Genomic DNA, 23,576 nt, shown 5'->3' with positions numbered 1-23,576 from the left:
GGTTGAAAGTTTGTATTGATATCAAACATTTTTTCGGGCGCGGGACTTGAATCTTTGGATTTGGGGATATTATTAGAAGACAGGAAAAGTAATTTTAGCGTTTTGTAAAATTCATCCCCTAACAGGGTTAAAAAGGGGTTGAGAGTTTGTACGGGTTTCAAATTTTATTTTAAACTAGGAACTTGAAACTTCGTAAAAAGGTATTAATTTAAAACTGCAAAAAACTAATTTCAGCGTTTTTGAAAATTCATATCTCAAGGTGGTGAAAAAGGGGTTGAAAGTTTGTATGGAGATCAGATATTTTTGTGAGAGCGGGGCTTGAATTTTTGTACAGAGGCATTTATTAGAATACAAGAAAAGTAATTTCAGCGTTTTTAAAAGTACATCCCTTAAAAGGGTTAAATAGGGGTTGAAAGTTTGTATGGGGTTCAAATTTTATTTTAAGCTAGGAACTCGAGACTTCTCTTCTTCTAGATCTTTTGCTGCATAATGTTCTAAGCTAATGTAGAATATATAACCACCAATATACAAATCCACGCGTACGAAGTCGCGGGCAACAGCTAGTATATATATATATAAACAAGAATTGCTCGTTTAAACTATTTTCACCGGTTCTATAATATACTACCTACCCTTTCTTTGGTTTCATAATTATAATTCTTAAACAAAATGCAGACATGGACACGGAAAAGCCAAAATCATTATTGTATTGTACCTATATATATGTCGCAGGGAAATGATCAAAACAGAGATTTGAACAAATCTCTAAGGGATATGATCAAATCACGCAGGATGTTAAAATGGCGAATCCAAATCATCATTTCCCTAGAAAAATTCAGTCATTTGACCAAATCACTGACTCTGTTTAGTGAAAAGGCAAAATCGGCCAATAAATGCGAAACGCTTTTTCATTTCACTAGATTTGTTTAGGAATTTGACAAAATCCCTAACCACGACAGTAAGTTGACGAAAGGAACTTAAAAAGTCAACTAGTTTTATCATTTCGCTAAACAGGTTTAGTGAAATGATAAAGTCTCAACTGGAAGATGGTATATGGTGATTTGATTAAATCTCTGAACGGTTTAGTGATATGACTAAAGCAAGTACAGAATACAACAGTTTACTCTACAGTTAAGCGATTTGATCAAATCTCTGACTAGAATAAGTGTTTTTTTTTTGAAAATATCGGCTGAAAAAATGAAAGAGACTTCTCTGCACAAATTTAAAGAGTTGCTAATCAAATCAAGCGTGTTGGTGGACGTCCCTAAGGTAGACATAGGTCCATTAGATGGAAGTAATGTACCGGGGATTGTTTTAAATAGGTATTAAAAATCATCTGTACCAAATCGGTACATCTGTCGGCATCATAATTTCAAAAATTTTCACTTAATCTAGTCAGAGATTTGATCAAATCGCTTAACTGTAGAGTAAACTGTTGTATTCTGTACTTTCTTTAGTCATATCACTAAACCGTTCAGAGATTTAATAAAATCACCATACACCATCTTCCAGTTGAGACTTTATCATTTCAGGTTTAGCGAAATGATAAAACTAGTTGACTTTTTAAGTTCGTTTCGTCAACTTACTGTCGTGGTTAGGAATATTGTCAAATTCCTAAACAAATCTAGTGAAATGAAAAAGCGTTTCGCGTTTATTGGCCGATTTCGTCTTTTCACTAAACAGAGTCAGTGATTTGGTCAAATGACTGAATTTTTCTAGGGAAATGATGATATGGATTCGCCATTTTAACATCCTGCGTGATTTGATCATATCCCTTAGAGATTTGTTCAAATCTCTGTTTTGATCATTTCCCTGCGACATATACATATACTCAGCAGACAGTCAGAGACGACTACAGTATTTAAATTAAAATATATATGGAGTCGTCGATGGCTTAGTTGGTTAGAACTTGGTAAGAACAATCGGACTGGTGCATGGTGTTCCAAAAGGTCGCAAAGTTCTAATCTTGCTCGACGTGGTGAATTTTTGCATTTTTCTTTCGAACAAAATATGCAAGAACTAATTTTTGAGCCAAAGCAAACCAATATTCATGTTAAATTCGCAGAACATTCTTTTTATTGAAATAAATGCGGGATTTTATTGCTGAGCTACGAGTTCGAACATAACATATACTAATCTATGGTTCGAACTTCATTTTTAGGGTTCCGTAGCCAAATGGCAAAAAACGGAACCCTTATGGATTCGTCATGTCTGTCTGTCTGTCCGTGTATGTCACAGCCACTTTTTTCCGAAACTATAAGAACTATACTGTTGAAACTTGGTAAGTAGATGTATTTTGTGAAACGCATTAAGATTTTTCACACAAAAATAGAAAAAAAAAACAATAAATTTTGGGGGTTCTGCATATTTAGAACTGAAACTCGAAAAATATTTTTTTATCAAACCCATACGTGTGGGGTATCTATCATCTATGGATAGGTCTTCAAAAATTATATTGAGGTTTCTAATATCATTTTTACCTACACTGAATAGTTTGCGCGAGAGACACTTCTTCCTTCGACTCTGCTAAGATAGCTGTATCGTCGGCATATCTTATGTTATTTATTATGGTTCCATTCGATTTTATACCAATGTTAATATCATCTAAGGCTTCTCGGAAAATAAATTCTGAATATAGATTGAACAGAACCGGTGACAGAATGCAACCTTGCCTGACTCCTTTTAATATCCTCTGATCTTCTGTGCAATGTTGGCCAACTTTAATGTGTGCAGTTTGTTTCCAGTACAGGCTTTTTAGAGAATAAAGGTCTTTGCTGTCCACCTCAGTTCTATTCAATATCTCCATTAATTTATCATGCTTGACATTATCGAATGCCTTTTCAAAATCTATGAAGCATATAAAGACGTCTTTTTTAAATTCCAAGCAGTGTTGTATCAGTACCTGAATGGAAAGAAGAGCCTCCCTCGTTCCTAATCCGCTTCTGAAACCAAATTGTGTTTCACTGATGTTTTTGTCAATTTTGTTGTATATTCTATAATGAATTATTTTTAAAAATATCTTGAGAACATGGCTCATTAAACTTATCAGTCTGTGTTCTCCGCATGTTTTGGCGTTAAGTTTTTTGGGTAGGGGCAGGAAGCTGGATGCAAGCCAGTCCTTAGGCAGATTTCCGGTGTCATAAATTTTATTAAATAACTTAGTTAAGGTGCATGCTATCTCTATTTAAGAGCTTAAGTATTTCAACATGTATTCCATCGGGGCCCACCGCTTTTCCATTCTTCATAGATTGAATTGCTCTTTTAACTTCCTCTACCAGAATTGGTGGTCCTTCTAGTTTTTCTATTTCTTCTGTATTCTCATTCCAGATGGATCTTTCGTCGTCAAAAAGTTTGCGGATATACGTCGCCCATATCTTACATTGTTCCTCTTTGTCCGTGATGAGTTTATTGTTATCAACCAATTTTGATGCCATTTTCTTTCTGTCTTTATTTGTAAATTCTTTAATTTTCTTGTGCAAGTTAAAGCTGTCATTACATCTCTCTAATTTTTCTATTTCGTTACATTTTTCCTCCAAATATTTATCTCTTTCTTTACGAATTTTGTTCCTTATTGATCTATTTATTTCTTTATACTGTTCTTCATTATCTGTGAGTTTACATCTTCTACGTTCCTCCATTAACACTAATATTTCGTCTGTGATCCACTCTAATTTTGTAGTTTTATCCTTACTTCCGACACATTCTTTGGCTGAATTTAGTGATATAGTTTTTATACAATCCCATAGCTCCTCGATGTTATCATTGTTGTTTCCAGACTCTAGATGTTCCTTCATGTGACTATTGATGTACTTTTCTGTCTTCTGTTTAACGTAAGGTTGTTTTAGTTTATTGATATCAATTCTAACGCTATTTTTGTTGGTTAATTGTGTTCTCTTTAGTCTTATCTTAAATGTAGCCACCAAAGGGTTATGGTCCGATCCTATGTCAGCCCCTGGATATGTTTTAACGTTATGGATAGCATTTTTGTATCTTGATTTTATCATTATATAGTCTATTTGATTTCTGACTATCTTGTCGGGTTTGTCCTGTGGCGATATCCATGTATATAATATCCGTCTCGGTGGGTGTTGGAAAAATGTGTTAGTTACTATCAAATTTTTCTCGATACAAAATTGTAGCATACGGTCTCCTCTATCATTTCGTTTACCAAGACCAAAAGCTCCGACTGTTTTCTCTACCGCACCTTGGCCGATTTTAGCATTCATGTCTCCTATGACCATTGTTATCTATTGGGAGTTGATACTGCTAATAATGTCTTCTAGGTCTTTGTAGAAATTTTCTATTTCCTTATCATTGCTTTGTGCTGTAGGAGCGTACACTTGTATTATGTTAAGTTTAAAGGGACTAGCATTTAATTGAAGGAGCATGCATCTTTCGGAGTATGGGATGTAATTAGTTACGTATTTCACAAGTTCCTTTTTGACTAGAATACCAACACCTTGATAGTGATTTTTCTCTTCTGACGATTTCCCCGAATAGAATAAAGTTGTGTCGTTACTATTATGGATTGCATTATCGGCCCATCTTATTTCACTAAGTCCTAGAATATCTAATTTGAGTCTTTTCATTTCCTTAATAGTATTTTCTAGCTTACCTTCCCTTATCAGGCTTCTTACATTCCATGTGCCAATCTTCATAATTTGGTTTTTCTTCTGTTTAAGTTTGATAGCATGATCTTCTCCAGTTACATATTTGTCATCCTTCGGCCTGGAAACCGAGTGACGCCGGGTGCTGTCCGGGTTGCATAGCTTCTCTTTATCTGCATGTTCGAGTTCCATTTGTGGTTTTACTAGGAGCAAACTTGATGCAGTGGGGCCCCACTTCCTTCTGCACCGTAGGGCTTTTTAGGGGGCATTTAGTCCCCAAGGCCGCCTACTGTACCTCATCTGACCGGTTACCCGATCAGTAGTATGGATATACCGCCATTGCTCGGTCGCCAGAGCCCCGTCTGTTTTCTAGCAGGGAGCACCGCGACGTCCCTAAAGACGCCGCCGTCGGCTGCCCATAATTATAGGCAGCCAACGCGGGCAGGTGGGGTTGACAATTGGGTCGGATAGGTGAAAGTTCCGTTCTCCCCTTACTCCCCAAATAAGAGAATGATAAAACTAAAAAAAATATATGATGTACATTACCATGCAAACTTTCACCGAAAATTGGTTTGAACAAGATCTAGTAAGTAGTTTTTTTTTAATACGTCATAAATCCCCTAAATACGGAAGCCTTCATGGGCGAGTCCGACCCGCACTTGGCCGCTTTTTAACGACTGCAGCGCCTTCTGATTTAGTTTTGCGCGTTTATGTACTACACTAGTGCGCTAATGCACTAAGCAAAACTATGATTTGTTGTAGTTTAGGTTGCTTTAGTTTTAGTTTTGGCTTTCTGTGACTTTGTGCAACTGTTACTCTCTCAATTTTTTATTTATTTTTTGGTTTTATATTAATTTTATAAAAGACGGTAGTCTATGTCATGTGATTGTTCTATTTTTTATTTTTTATTTTTATTCTGGTTTTTACTTGTATATTATTTTTCTGTTTTCCTTGTTATATAAATAATAATGTTTGTGTTTTTAATATCAATGTAAATTTATTTGTGTGTCGTTGGCGTACGTGTCGCCGTCAACTTTTTTAGATTAAGTCAGGTCCCCACAGAAAACCAGCGCCACGGTTTGCCGCGGCATTATGCTGAGTGGGGATCCTATTTTAGCGTCCAAATGTCCTTTATGTCTGCATGCTTTTATTTTTTTCTTTGTATTCGTTAAAATAAATGTATTTCTTCTTCTTCTTCTTCTTCTTCTAATTAGCGCCATCTTTTGTTGGGTAGAATATTATACAAATTAGAGTACGTTACCTTGGTTAGATGTCGCTACTACATAACTCAGCTGTGAAAATATTTTTAGAAAATACTTGTTATTAGTCATTATTTTCATTTAAACTTTAAAAGTTTATTGGATTAAAATCAACAAACTCCAATACTTATTACAAAACCCATCACCAAATTTACATTCGATTGCCATCTGTCAAAATATTTTACTTTTTTCTTAGTCTGTGCTAATGTGCCTGTCTGTGGTGCAAGTGAATTGGTAATCAATCAATCCAGTTTCTCTGTTCATTTTACGAACAATAATAAAAAATGCGCAAATCCCAAGATAGCTATGTAAATTAAAAAACGGTTTGCGCTTGCTTTGGCTTCCCCAATGATGGGTACGAATGGGAACGGACGTCGGGGAGGTGCCAAAATGCCCGACGTTCGTCGACCCATGGAAGAAGGCGATTGTGTCAACGATATGGAGAGCCCCGAGCTGGATTTTGTTTACGACGATTGCGATACACAGGCCAACGAGATAGCCGAGCTGTACAGCTACACTGAACACCCTGAGTTCCAGCTGAATGTCAAGGCGTTCGAAGATATTATGGAAGAGTTTAATCTACCGCCCAGTTGGCAGAGGTTGTCCAATAAGCAACAACGGACGGTTGTGATGAAGTTGTTAGAGCACCTGGATGTGGCAGTGAACGACATAAGAATGCGGGCGTCTCGTTGTATCCTTTATTTGGCGCAGGGATGCTGGGCGGAGATGCAGTCAGACGCCGAGCAGGCTCACTGGGCGCGCATAAACGTGATGACCCTGTACGACATGGGCGTCTTCACGGCTTTTGTCGAACTTCTCAACCTCGAAATTGTGAAAAGCAGCTCTGCTATAGCTTCAAGGAAACTTGCAGAATCACTAGCAGACTCCACCAACCTCAGAGTTATCCTATCTGTTCTTTATTTGATCACTGAGTACATGAGAACTGAAAAAGATAATCCTGACTCTGAGTTTGTACATTTAGTAAAAAACTTTAAAGAAGAACTTGGAACACCTTTTGGTGACGAGTTGTTACCTGTCAAACTGTTAAGTATGGTGACACACCTTTGTGCAGGCACAACACCACATTTTCCCATGAAGAAAGTTCTACTGTTATTGTGGAAAATACTTCTGGTTTACTTAGGAGGGTCCAAGGAGCTGAAAGAAAGGAAATCACGGCTAAGAGAAAAGCATGGCCTAGACCCAATAACTGAAGACACCCTTGAAATAATTAAAGGTATGAGAGCAAGTTCCCCACCCCCAAGTGCCGCAGATATGCTTGAAAATCAAAACCCGGTTGGGAGAAAAATGAAACTATCAGAAAATGAACGCGCTTTGAGAAGGCAGACCTTTATGAAGCAAACTTCACTGGATGAATCTGATGAACAGATATTTGTGGACAAGGAAGAAACGGGCAACGGGTCTGAAGACTACTCCATGGAGTTCCAGTCTATGCCTGCGGATAGTACACAAAACCCAAATCAAAACCCAAACTGTCCATATTACATGTACTTCAAACAGTTTGAAAGTCCCCCACCACCCCCACCACTGCCACGAAGTTTGCCATGGCAGTCAAAAGTCCGGCAGAAAGATATTGACATGTTTCTGGATAATGTCAGAATAAAATTTGTAGGCTACTCTTTACCTGGGGACAGGCAGACAATTGATGGCCTCCCGCAACCCATACATGAGGGTATAGATATACTAAGAAAGCACATGTACACCAGTTTGTCTGAGCTTCAAATTGAAAGAGAAATTGAAATAGCCCGCAGTCCCCTAACAAAAGGTGAGAAAGATGTTGAAGAGACAGAAGTGGAAATACTGTATAGAGCCATGCTGCCAAACCTACCACAGTACATGATTGCATTGTTAAAGATACTCTTAGCGGCTGCTCCGACCTCTACAGCTAAAGCCTACACTTTCAACATTATGTCAGATTTACTTCCTGAAGAAATGCCCATGACAGTCCTGCAATCTTTGAAACTTGGCATTGATGTCAACAGACACAAAGAGATCATTGTCAAAGCCATCACAGCTATATTACTCCTTCTACTCAAACACTTTAAGTTAAATCACATATATCAATTTGAATTCATGTCACAACATCTAGTCTATGCGAACTGTATGCCGCTTGTTCTGAAGTTTTTCAACCAAAATATTCTGTCATACGTTGGAGCCAAGAATTCAATACCGATATTTGATTTCCCCGCATGTGTGATCGGTGAGCAACCCGAGTTGACAAAAGAATGTTTGGATATTGGAGACTCCTCAGTTCCATATTCATGGAGAAATGTTTTCTCTTGCATCAACTTACTGAGAATTCTCAACAAGTTGACCAAGTGGAAAAACGCGAGAATAATGATGCTGGTTGTGTTCAAAAGCGCGCCCATTTTGAAACGAACCCTCAAGGTCAGGCATGCACTTATGCAGTTTTACGTGCTAAAATTGCTTAAAATGCAGACAAAATACTTGGGACGTCAGTGGAGGAAAACTAATATGAAAACCATCAGTGCCATTTATTCTAAAGTGAGACATAGGTTGAATGATGACTGGGCGTTTGGCAACGATGTAGATGTGCGGCCATGGGACTTCCAAGATGAAGAGTGTGCTTTAAGGGTCAGCGTGGATCGCTTTAATCAGAGGAGATATGGCTCCGGTGGAGACATCGAAATAGATCTTACACCTCTTGACACGGACATAAATAGTGTTCTGGAGTCTAATGTAGAATTGGATGACGAGTTCAAAGACAACTATGAGCTGTGGCTGGATCAAGAAGTGTACAATAATGAAATAAACTGGGATATCCTTCTCACAGCCTGAAATAATCATCCTAAATGCAATATTACTGTTAATATACATAAATGGCAATAAAAGTATTACGAGTATTGACGATCAAAGTTTGCATGCTGAAACGTTTAGTATTTATTGCAGTTTTCTCATACCTAATAGTTTTTTTATGATTGTATAATGTTCTTATTCAATATTTGTTTGTTCATAGATCAATTTGCTTGTCAGGCTACAGACTACATGGGGTTAGCTAGTAATGCATGGTAGATATAAATTCACATGGAATATCCTAGATATTGTGTTTTTTTCTCTATGATGCACCATGCACCTCTATGTGGCCTTAGCCATACATCATCATTATACCTAGTTTTAGATTTAGCATGACAGCAAAGTTACATTACACCTTTCTAAACCTTTAGAAGCTTATGATCAATAAAATTTTGTTATTAGTTGTGTGAATTTTATACTAATTTTACATAATGTTTATGCTTCAATACATACAACTGTAGATATACTTAACTTTTTTTAATGACTAATGATGAATTGTTAAAACTTGTAATCATGTAGCGTAAAGTTGGATATTTAATTTGTCGGTAATCCATGAATTAACATTTAAATGGATCTAAGTTGGACATCATAGAATAAGTGATAATGAAATCCCTTGTGACGAGACGAGAACCAGTATGTATTTCATTAATGTATGTTTTGAACATAATTATTTTCTACCTTCATATTACAGTTTTAAACAAGGCTCTTGTAATAAATAATTGTAAAAAATTCAATGGCATGTTCATTCTTATTTCATGTAAGTACCCAGGGAAAATACAAACTTCTGGCAATATGTACTATGTGGCCCAGTGATCATTACCATCAGTAGATTCAGTAGTAGCGCCTAGGGTGGAATTCCACCTATCCAATTTCTTTGTTCAATGTGTATTGCGTCTCACATTTTTCTTGATGAGAGAGTGAGACGCAATGACATTGGACAAGTGGAATACCACCCTCAAAGGCCAATACCCATAGAGGCTGCATTTGATGTAGCCTGCCCTTAACATACGTGTCACCTGAGGGGCTACCGCGAAAACCGAAATTCGCAAATAGCGAGGATTTTTCTCGTTTACTCCGATGAAGGCCTAATTAGAGTGACAGAGAAAAATGCCCGCTATTTGCGAACTTCGATTTTCGTGGTTATAGCCCTGCCCAGTGACCAGTTGAGAAAATAAGCTGGTCAACCAAATCTTGTCAGTAAAAAAACGCGCGAAATTCAAATTTTCTACGGGACGATATCCCTTCGCGCCTACATTTTTCAAATTTGCCGCCTTTTTCTACTGACAAGATCTGCTTGACCAAGTTATATCCATATAACCAAAATAGCTATTCGAGACGGGCGCACCGTGTACGGCGGTTCGATTGTGTGTAACGGTATCACCAGTCGGAAGTCCCTTTGTCGATAGTGTAGTGTGTAGTAGGCGCTTTATACTTAATCTATGGTATTTAATAAAATAAAATACAAAGTACTTCACTGTCTTCACTTGTCAAGCAAGTGGAGTTGGAGTTACTATATATAGTTATTATACTCTTTGAGTTGGAGTAGGGGAATAATATTAAAAAATAACAAATTTAATATTCTGAACTTGTACAACAAATGAGAAGATCCTAATTACCAGCCAGCAACCAACGATATCTATTTTTAGAGCGCAAATACCATTAGCGGTAAGTCTGATAACAAACTTAGCCAACGCCTATTACCACGGAAGTAGGTTGTCAATGTTGTCATCGCATTTTATTAACAAATCATTCATTTCCAGCAGCACGATGGCTGAGTTAGCGGCGTTGCTACAAACGGAGATTCCCGAGGGGCGCAACCACTTGACGGACAGCCACACTAACCTGGAGCGTGTGGCGGAGTACTGTGAAGCAAACTATTTTCAATCCGAGAACAAGCGGCTTGCCCTGGAAAGCACGAAAAACTACACAACACAGTCCCTGGCTAGTGTAGCTTACCAGATAAACACATTGGCTTACAATTTCCTGCAGTTATTGGAGCTGCAAACCATGCAACTGGCAGAAATGGAAGGGCAGATGAATCATATTGCCCAAACAGTGGCTATTCATAAAGAGAAGGTGGCTAGGCGGGAAATCGGAGTGCTGACTGCTAATAAAGTTACTAACAGACAGTATAAGATCATTGCCCCGGCTAATCCAGAGAAACCTATTAAGTATGTGAGGAAGAGCATTGATTACACAGGTTAGTTATATCTCATCTCATGGGACTCTGGTCATTAGTTAAAGTCACTTAAGTTTAAAATGCTAACAGCCACCACCTGTTAATTCTTGGTGCAGAAGTCTGATATTCTGAAGTTTGATCGACATTGCCATGGCTAACTTTAGTTTTAATAGTAAAAGAATTTAAGTTTCAGCACTAAAGCGGTAACACAATATGAATAATGCATATTGGGCGCTAGTACCTATTGAGGTATCCAAATTTTTGTGCTGGCAATCATGAACATGTACTTTAACATCATTTGTGGTTATAGAAATACCAAGGCCCCAACGTTATCTGTTCTCTTTGACGGCGCAGCAACTAGTATCATTTCTCTCTCCTCGCTCTTGTAAAAATGCCTTTTGTCAAAAAAGGACAACCATACTGTTGACAAGATGGACTTCAAATCAAGGTGTTACCATTTTAGGTGGTGTCAAGTTGTGTATGTGTCCGTAAAAACGTATATGTGTGCTCTTTTAGGGATGTGAAAAGTCGATTTTAATCATGTTATATATCGATAAACGCTACACAGCAGAACGAAATAGCGATTAATTGAAGCTTTAATATCTTCGTTAAAAATAAACATAATTGAAATGCTAATGGATAATGAATATATTATAATATCATAATATAATTCAATTATTGCGGAACACATATTTTTGTAGGTATTTGTGTATTGTAATTAAAAATCTGAACTTTCCCTTTGTTCCCTGCTGTGGCGTGACGATAAAATCGTGATCTGATAACCTCCATAAAGAATAGAAGCGTTTTTTGTTTATTTTAGTTGTCGTTAAACCTTTCAAGTAAAATTAAAATTGCAAGAAATGTTGATAGTTTATCGATATGACTTTATCGACATGGCTACAGCAAGGTGGATTCACATTGTTAATCGTACACTAAACAAAAGTGGTAACAGTGACTTGCTTAGAGTCCATCTTTAAATATATTATATCTATGAGAAATACTATCTGTTTGCCTAACCTTATTAGTTATGTGGCAAACCACTACCTAACTTAAGAAAGATACTATAATATTACTTTTATTCAATTATAAATATTAGTGACCCTGCTTACAAAGCTGGAGATCCAAGGTTTGAATCCCAGTAAGGGCATTAAGCCAGTAAGATTGTCCCTTATTTGTTATTTATTACTTATTCAAATATGGTGTTAGCATTATAATACAAAATAAAAGCTAAATATAGGATAATTATATCATATAACTTTGAATCATATTACAAACTAGCGACCCGCCCTGGCTTCACACTGGTTACCTTTTACAAATTATACACCTAAACCTTCCTCAAGAATCACTATTGATAGGTGAAAACCACATGAAAGTCTGTACAGTAGTTTTTGAGTTTATCTCGAACATACAAACAGACAGATGCGGCGGGAGACTTTGTTTTATAAGATGTACAGATTGGAGACTAACCAAATTTCTTTTTATGCACACAGTTCAGATCTGATGAAAGGCTTTTCTAGTACAATTTGAATCAAGCATCCATTATGATGCAGTGAACATGTAGTTTACGAATGGCATGTGAATTTGCCGCTCTGATTATTATTATTATTTGGGATGTTATGGGCGAGTGGCGCATCGATCAGGAATTGATCTATTGTGACTGCCCTATAACCCTTCGAAACAAATAAATTCGCTGATGTGTGTAATGATAATTTGGAAAAAGTCCTTTTAAAAATGTTTAATTAGGAAGATTGTGTCTAACAAAAAAGAAAGTAGTTTTTAGTTTTAGTCTTTAGATATAAGGATAACAGACATATCAAATTAAAAAAGAAAAGATAAAAATCCAAAAAAGAATCAAGTACTGGAGAAAAAACTACCAGTATTAAAAAAGCAGAGGAGGCAGGAGTAAAAAAAAAAAAAAACCCTTCGAACGCCTTGTCACATATACGACACAGACAATTTGAACTTTAATTTACAATTTCAATTATTAATTCAGTAGCAAATTTTCGACACGCATTTTTAATTTTTTTCACCTCAGCAGCTCGAACAAGGGTACTTTGCTACTTAAAAACAGTGAGCAAAATCGCATTTTGCTCACTGAGTGAGACAAAATGAGCAAAATGTGATTTTGCTCACTCAGTGAGCAAAATGCGATTTTGCTCACTGCTTTTAAGTAGCAAAGTACCCTTGTTCGAGCTGCTGAGGTGAAAATTTAATTGTTGGTATATCTTAAGAAAATATGAGTGAATAGAGGTAAGTGATGAAGAAGGAATACATTTTTCGGGTTCTCTAATATGTTCTCACTGCTGAGGTGAAAAATGTTGTGTACTACACGAGATCAAAGTTATTTACATCTCGTGCGCTTTTGAGTCCCTTACTACGCTCAAGATTCTAAATTAGATTCACTCGCTGCGCTCGTGAATCTATTATAGAATCTTTCGCTTGCACGGGACTCAAAATAAGCACTCGAAGAAATATCAAACTTTGATCTCTTGTTGTACAAATAACTATTTCGCCAGCTCTGGACGACATTGGACACGGCGCTCGCTGGAGCAGCGCAGGCACGCCGCGGGCGCGCCGCTCGGCCGCACCGGTCCAGCCGCTGCCCGCGCCCACCACCAAGCCACCAACACCGCCCGCCGCACGAGCACAGCAGCCTAATACTGGCACGCTGGGCCGCGGCACGCTCGGTAATGTTACATAATAGGCTACATGACTAATTTTTTTATGGTATCAATCGATCGGGTTTCTTTTTAGGATCAAATGTCTACATGGGACCCATTGCATTAAAGTAACACAAAAGTCAGAAATTGTAGTCAAAGTCCGACAGTCGCACTTCACTCGCGAAACGCCCTATACAAAACGGCCAGAGGCCGTGACGTCATCGCCCATCTTGTAGTATGGACAAAACAAGAAAATTGCGTTTTTGTCGGCGAAATAATGCGTTTATGTATATAGTTGCTATACAATATTTTATTGCATGAAATGTATGGAATCGAATGGTACCCTTACTTTTGTCGTTTTTGGAAGTTAAAAAAAACTTAAATTTTGAAACTTTCAGGTCCTGTATTTTTGTAATTTTTCAATATTTTATTTTAATATCCACATTATTGTGATAAATTGCTCCTTTGCTATGTATTTTACTAGATTTTGTTATAAAATTCAACATGTGTCATCATCCCTATTATACGAAGTACTATACGAGGGGAGTCTGAAATATTCGCGGCCTAAGCTAGAAAAAAACTATGCTACTTTTTCCCCCGCCTCTTTGACAGTTTAAATATTGCCGTCATTACTAACGATTATTTACTTGACATTTACTTTAATACTCTCTTTCGTTTTTTTTTAAGGTCGCCAACTTTTCAGCAGCCCCTTGTATGTTCTCTAGACGACGACGGTTACGGCGCGCAATAGAACGGCGTCACGCCACGCACTTAGCTAAACTAAAATTCAAACATGATAGATAGCGTTATCTATAATTCTATAATAGGTAAATTAATAATGATACAAATGACCCCCAAGCCCAGCCTAATAATTATATAAACTAAAAAAAATACAAAAAGTTATTGGAGGTGCGGGGTATCGATCCCCGTACCTCTCGCATGCTAAGCGAGCGCTCTACCATCTGAGCTACACCCCCAGATGACTAGGCGTGCGAAAATTGTTATTTCGTATTTTAGTGTAACGCCGCCGCCGTTGAGTTATTGTTTTGTTTTTGATTTTTTATCGTTGAAGAATAAGGGAGAGGAATAATTTTACCATGAAATAAAATAATATATCTTAAATATTGATATGTTTATGGTTTTTCCTCTGCACTATACCTCGTTTTTTAGCATTAGAAAAAGTGTAAAAAAAAATACGTGTCTATATTGAAAAACGCTTTAGAAAAAAATATTACTTATGAAACCAAAAGAATATATGTCCTTGCTATATAATTGTTACATATTGGCTGTAACTTATTTTTCTAAAGTATTTTTCAATAAAAAGTCACGTCAAGATTGTTTACCTTTTTCCTAATGTAAAAAAAAATAGGTATAGAGTATAAGGGCCAGTTGCACCGACCACATTTGACAGACTAATCAACGTTAGCCGGCGCGCCCCGGTGCTTTACTATGAAACTTTCCATACATAAAAATGTAGCGAACTCTTTAACGATACGAACAGTTTGGTGCAACCGACCCTTAATCTTGCATTAATGTCCTTACAAAGCCGCCTGCCTCGTAATTTTTGTAGCTTATCTCATGATAGTTATTTAGTGTTAACTTATAGTGTTAACAATCCTGACAAAGGTATACTTCACGCCGCTCCGGTGTGCAATGGAGACTTTTCCCATCCTCTTTTCGTGTTTCCAATGATGTTGTTGTCAGGCAAGTCGTCTCGCGAGTACCGCACGCCGCCAGCCGTGGCTCCGCCGCAGGTGCCGTCGCATTACGCGCCCAATTACCCGCGCCGCCCGCCCGGGTACTCCACGTTGCCGGTCGCTCAACCACAGGTTAACTAATAACATTTAGGGCCAGTTGCACCAACCACAGTTAACAGACTGATCAACGTCGAGCAGCAGAGATCTATGAAACTTCCCGTACAATAAAATTTAGCGGACGCTTTAACGGTGACAGACGGTTTGGTGCAACCGACCCTTACACAGCTAAATACACAAAGTGAAATTGAACATTTGAACACAATTGTACAATTTGCCGAAGCACAAAATATGGAGAACCAGCTATTAGACAGACAATAGTCACACCATGCTATGGTATCGTCGAGCATACGTCGTCGATCTGTACCGCGAAAACAGAAATTCGAAAATTGCGGGGATCTTTTTCTTTTACTCCAATGAAGGCGTATTTAAAGTAACGGAAATGCTGGCACCATCTATAAAATACTTCGACCGGCCAACCCCATTAGTGAATCGGGTCATAGATTAATTATATGTTTACAGGTTGGCATGGTTCACCCGAACCAGCACCAGTCGCCCTCGAACTATTCTCAGCAGGACTTGCATTCCAGTATGCCACGTAAGTACCTAATACTATGAAACGAGTTTATAAATAGTATTTATATCAAAACAACTGAATAAGCGCGCTTCGATGAAGAAATTGTTACTGAGATAAGTAGCACCACAAAATATTGATTTCGTTATTTACGTGAAATGTACGTGTTTATAGCACCGCCGTCTCCACTGATCGGGTCCGACGGAGAACACAGCCAGCATTCCATGAGTCTTCCCGGACAGGTAAGTAAGCTAGGACTTTACGGTCTTTTCTCATTATTATTTATTTAAACTTAATCAAGTACATATAAGTCGTTTCCAAAAAAAAAGTCCCAGTCAGTAGTTGATTGCCATAAGGACGCCTTGACATGTTATTCGTATAGAGATACATTCAAATCTCGTCCTTATAGTAAACGACAAAGTGGAACCTTTGACTAGACTTCGACATAAACTAAGCTAAGCCAAGTATAAGCTTTGAATTTACCATCTTTAATGGACATAAATTATGCTGTCTCGGTCTTCAAATATAAATAATAGATTATTAATTCGGCTAGAAACGCTAGTTTCAGCCAAATCGCTAATCTGTTTGTTAGAAATTAAATGTATTCCCCTACAGTGCCCGCACCCTATCCATTTTATTAGTATCCAACGCTTGCGTACGACTTGAATTCGTAACCAACATGATACCGGCCTACTGTCTAAGTGTAAGGCCTGAGTGGACGCTCGATTGGGCGTGCGGCGGGGCGGGGCGTGCGGCGTGCATGTTAAACAAATGCAAGCGTATAGGAGCGGCCTTAGTGCACGCTGCTCAAATCACTTGTGAGCCTGACGCCACTCTGCACGCCCCGCCCAACGCTCCGCTTCGAGCGTCCACTCAGCCCCTTACACTACAATGATATTATATAACCATAGATAGGTTATACTCATACTTGAGGAGCACAAAAAATATTTCCATATTTATTTCTGTGCCTACGAAGAAATCTGTTATTTTTGATTAGTTTTCTCATTACATCCATCTTTGTCACACTCGTTGTTAAACATAAGGTCGTCTCTTTCTCTTTCGGTGTGCGGAAGCTCGTTAGCACGTGCACATTTCTCGCTTGTCCAGCCGCGTCTAAAGGAAACTTGTCCAATTTGTCACAAGTTAAGCGCTTCAATTTTGGAACGCCTATAACCTATCTTGAGTTATAAATCATTGTATACGTATTACAAATTAAAGATATCTTATTGATACGGTTTTAACACCCCCTGGCACAGATTAAAATAACCGACTTGGTTTCACATTACATCTCAGAATTTTTTTGTAGTAAAAGCGTTGCGAGACTTGCACCTTATTACATGTAATGTTTTTGATGGGATTTAGTTTTGCGCGTTTATGCACTACACTAGTGCGCTAATTAGTGCCATCTTTTGTTGGGTAGAATATTATACAAATTAGAGTACGTTACCTTGGTTAGATGTCGCTACTACTTAACTCAGCTGTGAAAATATTTTTAGAAAATACTTGTTATTAGTCATTATTTTCATTTAAACTTTAAAAGTTTATTGGATTAAAATCAACAAACTCCAATACTTATTACAAAACACCATCACCAAATTTACATTCGATTGCCAACTGTCAAAATATTTTCCTTTTTTCTTAGTCTGTGCTAATGTACCTGTCTGTGGTGCAAGTGAATTGGTAATCAATCAATCCAGTTACACTAACCATTGTCGTGGTTATGATAGCGCGGGTCGGGGTCGCTGAGCGGGCGCGGGGGCTCGGTGTCGCCGCCGCTGCCGCCGCCGCCGCTCGACGACGAGCTCGCGCACGACGCCTTCGGCCGCCAGCACCACCTCAACGTACGTACACACGTATTAACATTAACACATTCACTGCCAGACAAAAAACGGCTTACTACCCCAGAAACCGGGTTATTCCCACTAGTTACCACCAAGTTGTTACCAGTGGTAACTACTGGGAATTTATTTCCCACCTTTTACCACTGGTAACTACTGGGAAAAATTATTCCCAGTAGTTACCACCAACTCGGTTTGGTGGTAACTACTGGGAATTTTTATTCCCAGTAGTTACCACTAAAAATTTTGTTAGAGTTAAATACTAATAAAAACAGTATAAAATAGTATAGTATAAATATAGAGTGATTTTGAATTACCGAATAAAATCACTTAAAAATAATCTAAATGAATTATTAAATTTATCCTTGCATATATTATAGTTTTTGTACGAGTACCAGTTAAACTGTTTCAATATTTTTTCGTCACTTTTAAGGCAGTTTACTAAAACACTAATCGACTTAATAATGATTTATTAAATCACTCTATATTTATTTTTAATTTTTTTGTACTGTTTTTATTAATATTTAACCCTAACAAAATTTTGGTGGTAACTAGTAGGAATAACCCCAGAAACCGGTCGTCTATAGATGTGTGCATCTGAGCAAAGTTCACGAGCGCCCACCAGGTGGGTTCCTGGCAGTGAATGTGTTAATAACACACATACATAGGACATTTTTCGTTTCGTAACCATACTAAAAAACTGTGTTTTTATATCACAGATAACGACAGTTCCATTAGCCAATCTACCAACTAATCTGTCTGCTTTTGTACTATAGTGATAGAAGGATTCGGCAGATTGGGTATAGATTGTTGTTAATTGTGTTTCAGTAAAAAATGTGTGTTCCCTGGTTCTAGTAGATTTTTACTGAGCACTATTTTAGTGTTTTTTATTTAAACTATTACTAAATTTTTATTTCAATACTTTTTTGTGTGTTGTCCACTTTTATATGGCTATTTATATTGTTTGGTCAGCCCCAGTACCCTACGCATGGAAGTGTATGAACGGTTCAAAGTATTCGTGCACACGGTTTGCTGGTATCACATAAGCATTAGTTAGTGATTATTCAAAACCCACTTCTCACTTTTTTAACTATCACCCTTAAAATTGTAGAAAAATATTGCCAAAAAAGCAAAATCAAACCTTATTGTATATTATTATCTAAACACTTAACATATTGCTTGTTTTAAGAAACCTGCGACACGAGTGCACTAGCGCCTGCGCCAATAATATACTAACGTAAGTAACACCATATTTCACCAGTCTACCTGCAAATCATAGGTCTACATTATAAGAAATTCTAGCTGTTAGCTTATTTACAACATGTAGTTGTATATGACAGTTTGTTTCTAAATAAAAAAATAAAAAAACATATAATTAAGTGATTAAAATTATTAGTGGCTAGGCGTTGATATTCTTATTTGACAGAATTGTCAAACAGACAAACACAGAACAAGTCTCCTCGTGAGGAAATTGCCGAGTGAAACAGATCGATCACTAAAGATGCGCCTCGCGCCTGTATGTCCAGCCAAGGCGAAAAATATCGATACACATAAAACACCAAAAATATACACTACCTTTATATCTAGAAAATAATTTCGTGCACACAGATTTTTGGCGCGTTCTCCATGTTAATAGTTATTTAGTCCTGAAGGGCTAAGATGGCCGGCTTTTTATCATTTGTCACCATGCCTGTCATGTTCTGACAAGTATGTAAGTGCGAAAGTGACGGGCATAGTGGCAAGCGATAAAAATGGAACCATGTTGCTCCCCTGGACTCTACCCGCTAACCCGATACAAAATCATTCGTTCTGTTTGACGCCATGCCGCTGCAATGAGGAAAGTTTAAGTTTAACTAAGCATTGTTATTTTCTTCCAGAATAAGCTTCCACATCCACAGTACACGAATGCCGTGCCCGCTATCGTGCCTGACGAGGAAGACTTGCCGGGCTGGGTGCCCAAGAACTACATCGAAAAAGGTAAGTTTAGAGAAATGTTTATCATCGTTGCGTCTTAAAGTCCTCTTTATATGTTATTTGTGCCATTTTCAACCAAACGGGTACTTAATCGGTTGTCAATAAGGCGCTATTTCCATAAAAGTTGAATTTGAAATCAATCGTATCGACAACCGACAATGTGGTACCTTTTAGTTCAGTGGTTCCTAACCTGGGGGTAATTACCCCCGTGGGGGTAAAACTGGTATTATACGGGGGTAAATAAGCTAACCTAATATAACAATACAACAAACGTTCACGTTTTATTTTTTATTACCATTGGGAGGAGTGGTAAAATCAGGTTCCCTAGTTAGTCATAGGGGTGACCGGACTGAAAAGGTTAGGAACCACTGTTTTAGTTGAACGTCACATTTATTCCGTTTTGTCATACATTTAATAATGTTACCATTTTGCGTGGACTTGAGTAATTTTGATATGCATCGACATAAGTCCGTACGAGGCACACCTATTTTCGTTTAGTACTTAGCTCAAAAGCTTAGTTTGCCATAATGTCAATAACAGTTGGTTGTCCGGACTGTTCGGTTGCACCAAACCGTTGTCACCGTAAACTTTCGCTATTAGTTTTTCCTATGCGAAGTTTGAAAGTTCACTGCCGAGTAAGGTTGTTCAGTCCGTCAAGTGTGATTGGTGCAACTAGTGAAAATTTTAACAATGTGTTTGTGTATCAAAATTCATTAGGTACATTTTTAGATTTCACTCCCTCCTCACAACAAACTTACACACACAAGTTCACACTCCTCTTTCTTTCCTATGTTTATGTTTAGTACAATTATAAATATTATTATTGGTAATTCGTGACTTGACCCCCGCGATACAGGCCATGCCTAGTGAGTGCAGGGTTCACGGTTCACTGTGCCTGTTAAACTTATATTGTCAATAAAGATATTGTATTTTTTTTGTGGTGTTAAAACAATCCAAAATCATTTATTTACAAACAAGATATACACAGTGGTATTACTAAAAGAAATTAATAACTAGCTTAAATCTAAAATAGGCCCTTGAGGCATTGTACCAAGGATGCTGGCGACATTTCCTCGCTGTATCGCAATGCTGATACGTTGTGCGAGGTAGCCGCCAGCTCTTCGGCATAGAGAAAAAATACATAGAGTGCTCACTCCATACATCCGTATTAGTACCAAAAAGACTATTAGCATCTAGCATCGAGTAGCGGAACTATCAGTACTGCTACTTTACAATAGATGTAGCACCGACCGGAAAGTCTTATGCTGTTGAGATAAGACTTTCCGGTCGGTGCTACATCTATTGTCAAGTAGCAGTACTGATAGTTCCGCTACTCGATGCTAGATGTAGACAATGAAATTAATAGTCTGAACTGATGTATGGAGTGAGCACTCTTGTCTTCGGTCACCAGTTACGTCAACCAGACGTATATTGTATTGTATATTGCAGCCATTCTCAAAGTGTGTTCAGGGTTCCGCGACACCCCTGCAGTGGTTCCGCAAGAATTTAGAATTATGCTTATTTAATAAAAAAATACACTTCTAAAAACTATTGTTTTATTATAGGGTTCCATCAAGTATTTCGCTTTCCAAAAGGGTTCCGTCAAAAAAAAAAGATTGAGAACCGCTGGTATATTGTATGTTCCAGTGGTGGCGATATACGACTACTACGCGGACAAGGAGGACGAGCTATCGTTCCAGGAGAGCGCCGTCATCTACGTGCTGAAGAAAAATGACGACGGTTGGTGGGAAGGCGTCATGGACGGAGTCACCGGCCTCTTCCCCGGGAACTACGTCGAGCCCTGCGTCTAACGAGGCCTAAACCTTTAACAATATAGTGGACGAAAATGTGGACTACGTTCTTATTTTTTCTCAAAAATGGACGGCAAAGTCGACGTTGCCGGTTAAAAAATAGGTCGCGAAGTGCGTAGTTTATGGTCATTCAAAAAATTAAAAAGTTAAAAACATTGCAGTCTCGATTTCGGGACTGCAATGTCGCATACAAATTCCATTATTTAACGAGTTCCAAACTTTTTAAACCTTTAAATGGCCATATCAAATGAAGGCATAGGTCCCTTAAACAGCCAAACAGATGATCAGCACTTATTATTATAAAGCCTATAACAGACTATCGCACCGCACCGCGACCTTGGAGCGTCGCACCCATAAGTGAGAGCGAGAAACAGATATCTCTTTCTCGCTCTCACTTATGGGTGCGACGCTCCAAGGTCGCGGTGCGGTGCGATAGTCTGTTACAGGCTTAATGTTGGTACCGCGACTATTTAGGTGTCTCAAATAGGTTGGCGTATTTTCAGCAGAAAAATACACTTCTTTTTTTTTTTAAAGGCGGCAAGCAAATTTTTTTAATGGTTGTATTTTTTTCTGTGAAAATTAGAACGTTGCTTCTGTAAGTTCTGTAAAATATTTCTATTTCTTGCACCATTTTTGAGAAAAGCACTATATATGACTCGGCTGGAAGGCTACTTGCTGGCTTCGGATTCAATTAAACGGACTCCCAAGGTCGTCCGTTTAAAACGAATCCTCAGCCTGCAAGTAGCTACTTCCGAACCTCGACAATAATGTACTATTACGTCACTTCCTGGCCAAGGCAAGACGTAAAACTTTAGACAAACCACGGGCGGTAATTCGTAAAGCCCCAGATTGCATAATTATACAAACACCTGCGATCTGAAGCATTCACGAATTCACCTCCCTAGGTATGTAATACATACTATTTACCTCTCTAGGCTCTTGCAAGTAGCTGTCTTTCTGCTTCTCTGCAGGACCGTAAAGTACGTTGACCATCTTCGATCCTATTGTAACGGTATAAGGTCCATTGTTGAAAATGATGTAAGTATCTTAAACTACAACTCGTAATCTAAAACCATTCCTTCCTTATTTATAACCACATTTTATGTAGGATGCGTAGACATTGTATCGTTTAAATATGCTGTGGTTAATTAGAGGGATTAAGATAGATGCAGTTACGCAATAAATGAATACCTCTCCTCCCTCCCATTTAGTACATCAAGTTTCCGGAGTTATAGGGATTGCTACCTATTCTCAATTAAATCAATAATTTTGTACAAAAAATAAGTTGAAAATGCCTCCCTCAAAAATACCTTTGTTGTTTTAAATTATTTTATTTACTTAGTTAAGGGGACGGTATATGACGTTTTCGATTTAGACCTCACTTTGTGCAATCAATTTGTTCAATGAATGATTAATAACTGCATTAAATTATACGCAAATCTGTTCACGAAGAAGCCGTGTACCGGCTCTTCACGCCATATTTTTTTTTATTTCCTGTAATTCTCTACAAATCGACACTAAAAGTGTCCAAAAATCAAAATATGGAGTTCCGTTTGAGCAAGACGCATTACAGTTTTGTCTTTGACAGTAATTGAGTTGTTGTGGGATTTTGAAGGCTAGATAACTAAACTACCAGATTATTATCTACTTATATTTTTACTCACAAATACAGCACAGAAATTCAATCCCAAATGTAAACTTTCGTATAATTTCCATACATTGACGACATCACTCAAAACTCTTCTTCGAGTCAGATGGCCGTTGGCCTTGCATCGAAGCAGACGTGTACATCGTCATAGCTCGTTTTTGACATTAATAAAGACATTTCATCATATACGCATACGAAAATGTATACCAGTAGATAAATTGTATTTCATAAAATAGGGTAAATAAATATAATCACGTCGAGCTCCAGTCAAATTTTAAATGTGAGTTGTTGTTATTTACGGGTCGTAACGGTCGAAAACAGCAGTAAATTATCCTAAAACAATACGATTACAATCGAATTTAAGTAACTTGTTCCTTCAAAACACGCTTAAAATGAAAAAAGTTTAAAGACTCGTTTTACTGATTGGGATTGATTTTCAT

General features: G+C 37.8%; 2 protein-coding genes and 1 non-coding gene across 4 annotated transcripts in view; 2 read left to right on the top strand and 1 right to left on the bottom strand.

Moving 5' to 3' along the window:
* The first annotated feature begins 6,070 nt into the window (after positions 1-6,070).
* Positions 6,071-9,401, top strand: LOC134649448 (striatin-interacting protein 1). Its single transcript, XM_063504201.1, has one exon. The coding sequence runs from the start codon at positions 6,215-6,217 to the stop codon at positions 8,681-8,683; it is 2,469 nt and encodes an 822-aa protein (XP_063360271.1). The 5' UTR covers positions 6,071-6,214; the 3' UTR covers positions 8,684-9,401.
* Positions 9,402-10,240: 839 nt separating this feature from the next.
* Positions 10,241-23,576, top strand: part of LOC134649589 (abl interactor 2) — a 289,784-nt gene continuing 276,448 nt past the window's right edge. Inside the window, exons 1-9 of one of the 2 annotated variants that reach the window (XM_063504406.1) lie at positions 10,242-10,363; positions 10,459-10,898; positions 13,394-13,564; positions 15,242-15,366; positions 15,814-15,889; positions 16,040-16,107; positions 17,593-17,706; positions 19,602-19,680; positions 21,325-21,488. In XM_063504406.1, the coding sequence (XP_063360476.1) occupies positions 10,466-10,898; positions 13,394-13,564; positions 15,242-15,366; positions 15,814-15,889; positions 16,040-16,107; positions 17,593-17,706; positions 19,602-19,680; positions 21,325-21,488 (1,230 nt within the window). In that variant the 5' untranslated portion in view covers positions 10,242-10,363; positions 10,459-10,465. Of the gene's footprint in view, positions 10,364-10,458; positions 10,899-13,393; positions 13,565-15,241; positions 15,367-15,813; positions 15,890-16,039; positions 16,108-17,592; positions 17,707-19,601; positions 19,681-21,324; positions 21,489-23,576 lie in introns of those variants that run through there. The other variant, XM_063504407.1, reaches the window with a different exon arrangement.
* Trnaa-agc (transfer RNA alanine (anticodon AGC)) lies at positions 14,442-14,514 on the bottom strand. Its single transcript has one exon. It is a non-coding gene; the product is annotated as a tRNA-Ala (tRNA).

The sequence above is a fragment of the Cydia amplana genome, chromosome 7, assembly GCF_948474715.1.
Source record: "Cydia amplana chromosome 7, ilCydAmpl1.1, whole genome shotgun sequence".
NCBI classification, from domain to species: Eukaryota; Metazoa; Arthropoda; class Insecta; order Lepidoptera; family Tortricidae; genus Cydia; species Cydia amplana.
This window is presented reverse-complemented; position numbering and strand designations above follow the sequence as displayed.